The following is a 12,459-nucleotide window of genomic DNA, read 5'->3' on the forward strand; positions in this document are numbered from 1 at the left end:
ACGTGACCCAATGCGTAATGCCAGATTAGGGTGAACAGTGGCCTCTAGTGGTTTTGCTAAATTATAAAATTAGGTTGACGTGGACGCCCCCGATTTTACGTCAAACACACTACTAACCAATGATATTACCACGTTTTCTATCTCTGGTTACTATGCGACGGACTGTATGCTTGTGCTGCTAGGAGGAAGAGTTGAGGCAGTGTGAAACATGGAGAATTGATTAAGCTGAAAACAAACAAGTGTTGAGAGCTCAACGCATTATTTTTGTTGATTACTTGTTCTCTGCAATGGTGAAGTTAAGAGCAAGATGCATTCTCGTTGGTAAGGGCATTCGCTAGTTTGTTAAACACCGATTTTCAACATACCTATCAAGATGCTAACTGCAGTCATACATGTTAGCTGGAAGTAAGGCTAAACGTCAACCATGTAGCCAAGTTTGCTGTTCTGTACATGTTGTCTGACTGCGTTAGCTGTCTGATCACAAAGTGGGTGAAAAAGGTCAACTGTTTTGATTCTACAGTTAACGTTAGATTACAAGTAGTGTTGGCTAACCCATTCTTTTGAACTGCCCTAAAACACTCGAACATGCTTGCTGCTACTCCCAATTTTGGTCCCTAGTCTAGCCTGCGTTTAAACAGCTCGACAACGTTAGCTAGATTATTAGCCTGGAGGCTTTAGCGACACAGACAGCCTTCATCCCCGCTGCGATCGATAACACAAAAAAACAATGGTGCTTACAAGCAAGCAATGTCCCACGGTGTGTGTTTATGTCTGCGTTCACAGGGGATGCTGCTGTAGGGAAAAGTGCCTTGTCCCAGATGTTCCGGAGCGACGGCGCCCATTTCCAGAAAATCTATTCTATGGTGAGACATGGCTATACCCAAACTATCTAAACGAATCAGGTTCAGTGCTGTCGATAGTTCCTCAAACGTTCAGTATTTAATCCGAGTGGTGGAGGAAATGTGTCATACTTCAGTGCATGTCACGGAGGCTGTTTCCTGGTTTCAGTTAGGTTTGTTTATGTGTCTAACCTCAAACATTTGTTCAAATTATGATGCCCTGACATAATACACAGGTAGACATGAACAAAAAGAAGACAGTTTGACTATATTATTGTAGGTGTAAAACAACAAAGACTAGAAATTGCATTTTTAATACAAGTCTGTATACACTTTTAATACAAGCCTGTATACACTTTTAATACAAGACTATTAGCTGAATTTTCCCAGTGTCCTTAGAAATAAGGAACAGTGTTTTATCGGGTGCATTGCATTTTTTATTAAAGGGTTACCTGGGATTTGGCACCTAGCCTGCACTTGTATTTTGTGTCCTCATAACAACAGTAACACAGTTGACTTTTAGTCTGGGAAGACACGATATGTTGTCTAACTTAATACCATAAGAAATGAACACGAGGAACACGCCTAAACTAAACACGATCAACTGAAATCAATAAAAAAGTTTGCCTGTGCCCGTTGGTGTGGGGTGTCTGGTGCAGTCCTGTCTGCGGATGTTTACAAGGTTGTGCTCAGGAGAAGCCCTCCCCTAATCGATGTGGTATCGACACACCTACCTCAGCATCTCACACAAGGTGAGCCCTCACACAAAGCCAGGCCTCCAGCTAGAGCCACAGTAATCCTCTCTGGGAGACGCTCCATGAGAATGTTTGTCACTTGCAATGCAAGGCCCTGCCGGCTGCGGCGTCGGTGCCAATTACTAATCTACATCGTAAGGGTCTGGTGTACCCTCGCTAAAAGTTTGTTTTTAATATCATCATAAAGCAGTGGATGTGTACCACAACAAATGATGGGGAAGCTGAAAGTGCTGTCAGATATAACAACACGCATGAGCTTGTAATGACTTTCTTTTAGGTGTATGAGGTGACACCTTTGATGTGGCACCTTTTACCTTTTGGGATTGATGTACATTGAGACAATGAGTGGCCCCTCATGGTGGATATTGGTTGGTGTAATTCTGGCTCCACCTGCACCATGAGGTCTAGTTTATCCTTCGTGTATCTAGTGTGCCTAAACAAGCCGCAGAGGAGGAGGGGGGGGGGGATCTGTGATCTGCTCTAGGTTGTGCTGTCTGCAGTGCGGAGGATGAGAGGGGCTTATCAGCACCACCAGGCCCAGGGTCTGCAGCTTTAGCTTCAGCGGTGGCGGTGAAGAAGAGAAGAAGCCTGAGCAGATTGCAGAAAGCTCCTGTCGATTGCCTTGGATGGGAGCGGCGGGGAGGGCTGAGTGGGTCTGCGCGCGTCAGCAAGGCTGGAAGGCCGCAGGTGACGGGAATGTCAATAATTAATACAAAGGCCACGGTAATCAGTGTGTGTGTGTGTGTGTAGGTGTGCGTGTGTGTGTAGGAGTGTGTGTGTAGATGCACTAAAGGTGTTTGACAAGCTGGACGTGCACCGCACTGCAAACAGCTTCAGCCTTAGCACTCCAGGCTCGGGGAAAGTAGGAGAGATGAAGGGGTAGAGGACAGGGGAGAAAGACTGAGAGAAAGAGAGAGAGAAAGACTGAGAGAAAGAAAGAGAGATGCCGTGCCCCGATTGAAAGATGGATGTTGAGGTGGTGTGATAAAGGTAGGTAATTTCAAGTAATTCAGATCAGAGGTTGGAAAAAAATATTTAATCAAATGTTGCCTTAGACAGTTCAAAGGTCACGTGTATGTTAATCAAATGTTGCCTTAAACAGTTGAAAGGTCATGCAGACACTCCAGTTGAAGAGAACTTGTAGGTTTGTGTGAGTGTTTGTGTGAGTGTATGTGTGAGTGTATGTGTGAGTGTTTGTGTGAGTGTATGTGTGAGTGTTTGTGTGAGTGTATGTGTGTGTGTTTGTGTGAGTGTATGTATGTGTTTTGAGGTGGGGGGTGGGGGGTGGTTAGCATTGGTGTTGTCAGCAGAGGCCTCAGGCTCACCTCTCAGATCCTTGCGAAATGCCAGGCGGCTCATTACCGCATGTCCTGCACTGCGTCCGTCTCCGTCTCCTAATGAGGGCTCATTGACATTCCAGTGGGCATCTCCGGTAGCCCTTTACCACGCAGTCGCTCGGCCTCCTGCACCATCACCACCACCAGCACCACCACCATCTCAGAGGCCGGGGCCGCCGGTGAACTTGCAGCCTTCCCCTTCATGTCGAGGGCCGGCTCGTAGGATGCAACGTCTGTCGCGGTTGCAGTCCGCCGCCTAACCCCACAGAGATCCTTATCTGGCTACGCTAATGATGTCAGGGGAGGCTACGCAGAGAGCACCACCATGCTGAGGAAGACAGGCAGTTCAGTAACAGCTGTTAGCATCTGAACGGGTCTGGTTGTGCTTCAGACAGTCATGTAGATTGTGCCATTGGCATTTCAAACCGTGAAGCTGTCCTAGTTGTGATGTCAAGCGCACTCCTCTTTTGTATGGGGGGGGGGGGGGGGGGGGTGGGATGATCAAATGGCACCGAAATCCTGTAGACCTTTTAGTGCTCACAGTCAGGTCTCCCCTCAACTGGTGATTCATGGACAGGCATTGGATGAAGCAGCCAAATTCTTGTTAATCATATTTTACGTGTTTTGTGCCCACACTTACAACTCTGACATGATAATGGTTCCCCAGAGGATGATATGGGCAGGTGATGACCCATCTTAGCCTCACTGATTGTGTGTAGCAGAAAGGTTTGTAGTCTCCAATACTTTAGATTCACGTTCCTCTGGACCTCATCGTTTTGGGATGTCCAAGTGGCCATTATGGTAGACGGTGGTAAATGCCACTCAAGATTTTGGTAAGTGGTCTGACCACGAGAGGATTCCCCTGGCATTGTCTTTCAGGCATGCGGGTGCCATTGGAGTGTCACAGTGTTGATAAGGTTATGCCTCTGATGTCTTCACAGACAGCTGGAGTGGAACTGCTGACCAAGTCTGTGAACGTCCCTAACACCAGTGACAGTGTGGTGAGTCTGGCCACACCGCCCAACCTATAATCTAGTATTTGGATTAAAGTTATACATGTACATGACTGCATTTATGTTAGTATTACGTTATTCTTATGTTATTATATATTATGTTATAAGTGGAATCGTTTTCACCCCTCTGTTCTCTGTGCGGACGCGTTCGTTATTTTTATTTAGCATGTAAAGACAGAAACGTATACATTAATATAACCCCTTTTTTTGTTTTACCACTGAAGTATTCAGGTAGTAAAATGACGTTCGCAAGGCATAATTGATGTTGATGTTGATGATGAGTTGATGATGGTGATGTGTCGAGACATGGCTGTCTTTGGTGTGCCTATCAAGGCAAATCAAGAACGTACCCTCTGATTCTCACAAGGCGCTTATTCCCAGAAGGCACCATGTTTTGGTCCCCGCCGTGTCCGTCTTGTTATCAAAGATGCATAGACTTACCGAAACACAGCTGAACCCCTGTCCCTATGTCTGTCCCTCTGTCCACCTGTGTAGGAGCTGTACATCTTTGACTCGCCCGGGAGAGAAATCTTCGCGGAGGCCTCTGAGAAAATGGTATGTGTTTTTTTTCCTGCAAGTTACAGCTGGGTTCACGCCTCCTGGTTTCCATTTCCACCAGAAGCAGACCGCAGGTGTACAGATATGATTTGATGTGATGGTTCTCCCGTAAGTCACCTGAAGGCTTCATCAAAACATGTCATGTACCTGCCCGGGTTGCATTCAAAATGAATGTACATGGCTCCCTTTTTGTAGTGCGTGTTTGTGGACTAACTTGTTTGCATCTTGTATGTCCACTCATCTCTCTCTCTCTCTCTGTTATTGTGTGTGTGTGTGTGTGTGTGTGTGTTTTCATTTGCAGTGGGGGCAGCCCTCCGTGATGTGTCTGGTGTTTGACATCAGCAGCGAGGCGTCCTTCAGTAGCTGTGGCCGCTGGCTGGAGCGCGTCAGGGCCCACTGTCAGGGCCTCCAGGTGCCGGGTAAGAGCAGCAGCACTCAGCTGGATTACAGCACCAGTGTCACCCAGAGTTCAGCGGCCATTGGCTGGTCTCCTGTGACCAATACTTAGCCACTTAGCGCCGCTAGGCAGTGTCTTGGTGGGTGTGATTAGGAGACATTTTAGCAAGCCTGATTACATCGATCACTCGGAAGAGGTTACTTTTTAAATCATCATTTGTTGGTTACTCGCTCTTAAATTCAAATATTCCCTACAAGCCAGCGTTTCTGAAATCGACGTCAGCCCCCTGCAAAGAGGAAGCTGCCGGTCCACAGAGCCATGCCACTGTCAATGCTCAGTACTGCTGCAGGTCCCCACACCCTTGACTGGACGTCTTGCTTCGTAACATTTTCAGTCATGGCGTGTTCAAGGCAAGTCTAGGTGCCTTTTTTTTAAGGAAATGGATCGGATAAGATCGTCACTCGTTTACTTGTTATTACGTCCCATCTCATAGTACATTTTATTGTATTATTAGTGACAGTTTCCTTTCAAAGCCAATGTGTGTCATTTGCCAAACCACGCTGAGCAACACAGCAATGAAACCATTGAAGCTGTTCTAAGAATCTAAATCTAGGAATCCAAACACGCACATCTCAAAGACAAATCAGAGGACTTCTGTGAAAGGAAAAGGGATGAATTGGCTAATAAAACTCCTTTGGTAATACTGCGTACTGAGAACAAATTTAACCACAAATTAGAAACGTTTTTGTTGCCGTTTGCTGAGCTTGGGTCTCAGTTGGAGATAACAAGTGTTAAAGGTGCAGTCCACAATTCCCCACTCATACAACTACACTTACTACATATATTTGCACACATCTTTTATTTAATTTAACATTCCTCACTTCTTCACCTTTTAAACTGCTGCTAGCCCTTCTTGTATTTTAAAATTGTTGTTACTTGTTAATGTTATATGTTATAGTGTTATATGTTATACGTATGTTATATGTTATAGTGTTATATGTTATTTTTGGTATTTGTTATCTGTCTACTGCGTAGATGTTGCCGGCTAAGTGAAGCAATTTGGTGCATGCGACAATAAACACTTTGACTTTGACTTGAATTCTAATCCAATACACATTTCTGTCAAATTCAGTGAATTGCTCTTCACGGTCCCCTCGCTGTCTGTTCTATGTGTGCGCTCAAAAACATTCTGCTGATCGTACACAGTCCTGGCTCTGTGATTGGGAAACAAAGTGGCTTGGACTGAGCATTAGCCAATTAGAACGTTGCTTCAGGAGCTGGGGAGGGGTGTGATTGGATTGGCTGTTGAGCTGAAATATCATCGTCCTTTTGCCAGAATCGTGGGCTTTGCTTTTAACAGTACAGCATAATGTAACATCTGAATTACGCATTTTCTTCATAATGTTAATGTGTAGTTACGCGTGTAGTTACGTGTGTGTGTGTGTGTGTGTGTGTGTGTGTGTGTGTGTGTGTCTACCCTGGACAGGGGTGCTGGTGGGAAACAAATCGGACCTGTCCTCACGAAGAGAGGTGGAGACGGCCACGGCCCAGGAGTGGGCTCAGAGCCAGGGGATGGAGTACTTTGAGACGTCCGCCGTGAGTACACACACACACACAGAGCTCACACACACATGTTCACACACTCACAGCCCTCTCACACACACACACACACACACACACACACACACACAGCGCTCACACACACACGCTCACACACACACACACAGCTCTCACACACACACACACACACACACACACCTCACACAGTCAGTGGATCTGCTCTGATGACTAAGACGAGGCCTCCGATCATGTCTCAATGGTACTTTGTCTCAGTCGGATGTCCTTTAGCGAGAGGACGTCGCGCCTAATCCAAGCGGTCACTTGTGCCATGCCGTGCCAGTGGCCGCACGTTGAACAGTGGCAGGTCAGCGGTCACTGTTACTGTCCCATGGCACTCCACTCCACTAGCCGCCGTCCGTAGGAGATGATGGAGTGATATGTCAGGGGGGAGGGGGTGGGGGGTGCTGGTATGAAAAATTCACAGTGGTGAGCACCGCCCTCTACACTGGTATAGCTGTGTTATTGCTGCAGATCTCTTCACCCCATATCATGCTGGCTTTGCTCATGGCGTGCTGGCAGTATACCGGCTTTGGGACTCATTTCATATTGAGGTTGAAGGGTGGGTGTGCACCAAGTGCTCATCTTGTGAAGTTATTACCTACCTGTGCATGTGGGAAATACCTCTTCTTGATATGAGTTGTGTGTGTGTGTGTGTGTGTGTGTGTGTGTGTGTGTGTGTGTGTGTGTGTGTGTGTGTTGCAGAAAGAGATGGAGAGCTGTGATGCCCCTTTCATCTGTCTGGCTCAGGCCTTTCACACTCTTTATCAGGACCGGCTGAACACCATCCAGAGTATAGTCTCTCCCTGAGCATGCTCTGAGTATGATCACACAGTATATACTTACTCACTCACTTACGTATTTATTTTTGTAATGAAAGTGGCTAAAGTTGTCATTATATATACTACATTATATAACAGCAATGTATTTTTTATTATATACATAATTGTGTGCTCTGTCAGATGTGTCTTTTTTCCTGTTTGATTTTACTATAACTACAGTTCTGACAACCAATTAAAGGTTTACTTTTTCTATTTTTGTGAGCTTTCTTGTGTGTACAAGTATGTAGGTCATCCTTGTGTAGTGTATAGTGGCCTTATAAATCTTCCATATTTAATGTCATAGCAGCTAGATGTTGGTCTGTTGTGCCCTACATAAGACTGAGAAATGTCACCGACTGCTCTGCAGAAAAAAAAAAAGAAGCTTTGCACATAGATGAGGCTGAGATGGTAGTGAATAGTGACATCACCCGAGGACAGAACTGACTTCTTGTTTCGCAGCGAAACAATATGGCCGCTTTATTGTGTGACAGTTTTCCAGTGAGAGGCAAGTACAGTCCAGCCTCTGACTGTAAAACTTGGACACTTGGGGCGTATTGTCACGAGCCGAGCCGAGCAGCAGCACATTTTCACGAAAAGCAGTGGTACAAAAAAAAATGAGCAAGGAGAAGAAAAGAAAAAAAAGGATAATTACAGTTTTCAATTTCAAGGTTAATTCCGAATGGGGTCAGGAAGCATTGTCCTGGTTCGCCTCTTGTGACTGCGACGCCTTTTCAAAGGCTCCTGTCCGCTCCAGAGCACAACTATCGGCCATTTAATCCAATTTCACAGGCTTCTCCGCCAGCCTGCCTGCCGGCCCCCTCGGCAGCCTCCGCGCTCGAGACGTGCGAAACGAGACCATGAGAAAATGTTAGCATCCGCTACTGTTGCCTCAGTCAGTCAGTCAGTCAGGAAAATACATCTCTAAGTTAAATACCACAGAGAAAAAGAACATATGGCAATGAATATGGTAATGTAATCGCTTTTGTTGCGAAGGTCGCAGTTTAAAGGCTATACACATGAATCTGCCTTTTATAATTATAATTACTGTAGGCTGCTTAAATTCAAACACACTTGACAACCACGCACACAGTGAGTTATTTGTTGTTCATGTGTTTGGGGGGCGGTTATGATTATGTACTGGTTTGTCCCAGCATGCCAAAGACAGGCTAATTACTGCATACTAGAGGTAGGCTGAGTAGAGAGCTTGCGTATTAAATAACTGGTTGCGGCGGCAGATCTCGTTCGGCCAGCTCTATGTGCCGAGGCACGCGGGGGCCACAGGCTTGCACCGGGGCGGGAGCCAGGCGACACGCTGGCGCCTGGAGGTGAGAGAGAGGCCGGCTCCCAGATCGGTCTGGCCCAGCGTGGCTCGCCTGGCTCCAGTCTGGGCCGGTGGAGTCTGGCCTCCTGGCACGGGGAGCGGGACGTGCTGGGCTGAGAGGGAGACACCCAGACTGTCCCGTGTCGGCGGAGCTGTGAACCAGCCGTGGGCACTCACATGGAAGGACATGGACACACACACACACACACACACACACACACACACACACACACACACACACACACACACACGCTGTGAGATGTACATAAAGTCCGAAGTACAGCTAGAATGACCATCACACAAACAACCTCACTTATAGGATTAACAGGAAAAGCACACTGGGACTGAGCCATGTCTAAACAGTGCCTCACCTGACCTCACCTTACATGGGCCCAGTCTGAAACAAGCACCTTGGAGACGGTCAGACAGAGGACAGCACCTGAGCCAGTCACAGATAAATACATGAGGAAATCAACGAAGACATCAACACCCTGCACCTCCCTCCCTTGGCCATACCATGGGGTCTGAATGACATCAACACCCTGCCCCTCCCTTGGCCATACCATGGGGTCTGAAATGACCACCATCACCACTGACCAGTGACCAGTGACCACCATCATCATGCTTGAAGGAGCCACTGGATAAGATGAGCTGCATCCAGAGACACTCACCTCCACCACCTCCACCACCACCACCACCAGCAGCCATAATGACAAGAAAAAACCTCACGGAAAAAGAACCTGAACGTCGCATGGTTGAACCGTATCAGCAACCACACTACTGATTTCTGATCAGAAGCCTCTCTGGGATTATGGCATGTCAGACCTGAGAGGTTTATGTGTGTGTGTGTGTGTGTTGGCAAGGGTGGGATGAGAGGTGGGTGGAGGTGGGTGGGGGTGGGGGGGGAGATGCTGGAGAAGTGTGCGCAAGGTATGGCTGCAGTGTCTACTGCACAGTCATTAGTATTCTGCACCGGCTCTGCTCTCTCTCTATTTCTCTTGCTTGGTTACACACACGCACACACACACACACGCACAGACACACACACACACACGCACACACACGCACAGACACACAACCAGAATTGCAGTGCATCTCTGCACCATCAGAGGGAGCAAGAGTACAAGCTTTATCAAGCTCATGTGGGAGAGAGAGAGAGAGAGAGAGAGAAAGAGAGCACTTCTCTTCTGTGTCTCTCGCCCCTCGTTTCACAGCTCTGGCTGTGTGGTAAATACATTAGCTTGTGACATGGCTTGACATTTCTACAGACCAAACAGCTCCCATGCTGACAGTTCTGCCCCTGTGTCTGTGTGTGAGTGTGAGCGTGTGTCTGTGTTTGAGTGTGAGTGTGTGTGTGAGTGTGTGTCTGTGTGTGAGTGTGGTGGCTCATGCCCAAGGAATATGGGGTCAGGACAGGCAAATAAGCCTAGAAAAACAAAGAGGCAAACACAGTGCCGTAAATCTTGGTTTGGTTACAGCACAGTGGCACGTTAACCTAGAACATCTTCTTCCTCGTGTTAATTAACATGCTTAGGACGAGATTTAGGATGGCAAAGTTCAAGAGAAAAATATCGCCAGGCCTCTTCAACTCCATTACATGTCTTCAACAGTTTGGTCTTTTTAGTGAATCTTAGGCAAAGGCATGACCACACGACACCCACCAAAGTATCTGACTCTCCAAACGTTTCAGACACCCAGCCCATATGCTGGAGAGGAGTCTACTGAAGCCTGGAGGCTGACTGTTAATGCTGTTGCGAGCACATCACAAGCACAGCCTGAATCAGGAGGGTATTCAGTGAAGTACCTCAGAACCTAAAGCCTCAACTAGCCCTATGGGGTTTTACGTCACACAGAAGAACTTGTCTGACCCGGTGGCAGTGGTTCAGGAGCTGGAGTAGCCCATCGCTGGACCCTCTCTCCTCTCTCTCCCAGAACCGACCTCCTGGCTCCTGCGTGCGTCGTGTGTGAAAGTGCCCCCAAAAGCTAAAGACTATGGTCCTGTTTCTGCGTTTCTAGTCTGGAGTAGTTGATGCCTTCACACTGTTACGCTGCCTCACCCTCCTCTCTCTCTCTGTCTCTCTCTTTCTCTCTCTCTCTCTCTCTCTCTCTCTGTCCCTCATCCACTCCACTCACACGCTCCCCTGCGTCTCCTCTTCACTGATCACACCACGCTGCAGAGAGCCACGCTCACAGCTTTGATCCGCACACCAGGGAGGGGGGAGAGAGGGAGAGAGAGAAAGAGGGGGAGAGAGGAGAGAGAGCGAGAAGGAGAGGGAGAGAGAGAGAGCGAGAGAGGGAGGGAGAGGGGGAGAGAAGGAGAGAGAGAGAGCGAGAGGGAGAGAGAAAGAGGGGGAGAGAGGGAGAGAGAGAGGGAGAGAGCGAGAGAGGGGGGGAGGGAGAGGGAGGCACAGAGGCAAATGCTCCATATTCAAACGCCAGCAAAAATGTGGAGGCTAACGGATTGTCAGTGACATCAAATAATTGGCAAGGACACAGACACACAGGCGCGCACACACACACACATGCGCGCAGCACACACACACACACACACACACACACACACACACACACACACACACACACACACACACACACACACACACACACACACACACACACACACACACACACACACACACACACACACACACACACACACAGTGCCCCACAAAACTCTCAGCTTGAATCAAACTCTGCGCCAGCTTGACTTCTTTTCTCTTGCTAGCTAGATCACACCAACCTCTGAACAGATATAATTACAGGAGCAGAATGCCAATACACATCCTGTAGGATTGTACTACTCCCAGAAATGGCCATTTCCAAACAGACCACATTGAAAGAAGGCATGAGAGCAGAGAGAGAGAGAGAGAGAGAGAGAGAGAGACTGAGAGAGACTGAGAGAAAGAAGAGAGAGCGAGAGAGAGAGAGGCTGAGAGAAAGAGAGCAGCAGTGTCATGGACACTTTTCCTTCCACCTCATTTCTTTTTTCTGGACCATCCCAACTCTTTTATGTGCGAGTTCATTGTAGTAACGGTGTCAGATTCTCCAGTGTTGCTACATAAGCTAAGGTCAAAATCTCCCTCTGTGGCTTTAAAGCAATGCTGCGACTACTTCTCTGGCTGATACCATGGAGCATTAAAGAGCACACAGTATGCAGTGAATACGTGGTGGTGTACCAAGGGAGGGCTTCTGAGAAACGAAGAAAGTATGTGATCCAGTAAAGGAAGCTTTTCTCTAGCATCCGGTTTACAGCCCCCCTATGTGCTAACGGACGCTAATGCAAATGAATGGAAGATGGGCAAATAAGTAACATAGCCACGACAACCTGACAACCTTTTTTTTTGTACTTCCCCTAGTGGGGCTACAATTTTATTCAACATTGGGGCGTAATGCATCCAAGTCTCGGATCATTCAATTTTGGCACCTTTTTTTGAAGAAGATGGCATAGCTTTTTTTTCCGTTGTTGTTTTTCATTTGTGAACTTCATTGAAACAACACAATGTAACGAAAAAGAAGAAAAAAAGACAATGAAAAAGAGGAGTAAGGCTGAGTGTGATGTCCAAAATGAAACACAGAAGTACATTTACAAAGAAAAGGACGTTGTTCTCTTTTTCTTTTTGTTTCCATTAAAAAAGGCCTTTGTTCATTTGTTAAGATTTGATTCTCCCACCCTTCCCAAAGCATTAAATGAAGCCCCATTAACATCAAATCATCCCCTCAAGAAATTAAAATACAAAAAGAGAGAGAAAAATACACAGATTACAGGGACAGTTTCCCATCTTTAGTGTTCTCTCCGAAGCC

General features: G+C 47.1%; 1 protein-coding gene across 1 annotated transcript; it reads left to right on the forward strand.

Moving 5' to 3' along the window:
• Positions 1-69: 69 nt before the first annotated feature.
• Positions 70-7,550, forward strand: ift27 (intraflagellar transport 27 homolog (Chlamydomonas)). The gene is made up of 7 exons (XM_012837406.3): positions 70-321; positions 784-863; positions 3,873-3,932; positions 4,440-4,499; positions 4,804-4,921; positions 6,386-6,495; positions 7,222-7,550. Exons 1-7 carry the CDS (start codon positions 288-290, stop codon positions 7,324-7,326), a joined length of 567 nt encoding a protein of 188 aa, XP_012692860.2. The 5' UTR covers positions 70-287; the 3' UTR covers positions 7,327-7,550.
• Positions 7,551-12,459: the final 4,909 nt, after the last annotated feature.

Source organism: Clupea harengus, chromosome 24 (genome assembly GCF_900700415.2).
Source record: "Clupea harengus chromosome 24, Ch_v2.0.2, whole genome shotgun sequence".
NCBI lineage: Eukaryota > Metazoa > Chordata > Actinopteri > Clupeiformes > Clupeidae > Clupea > Clupea harengus.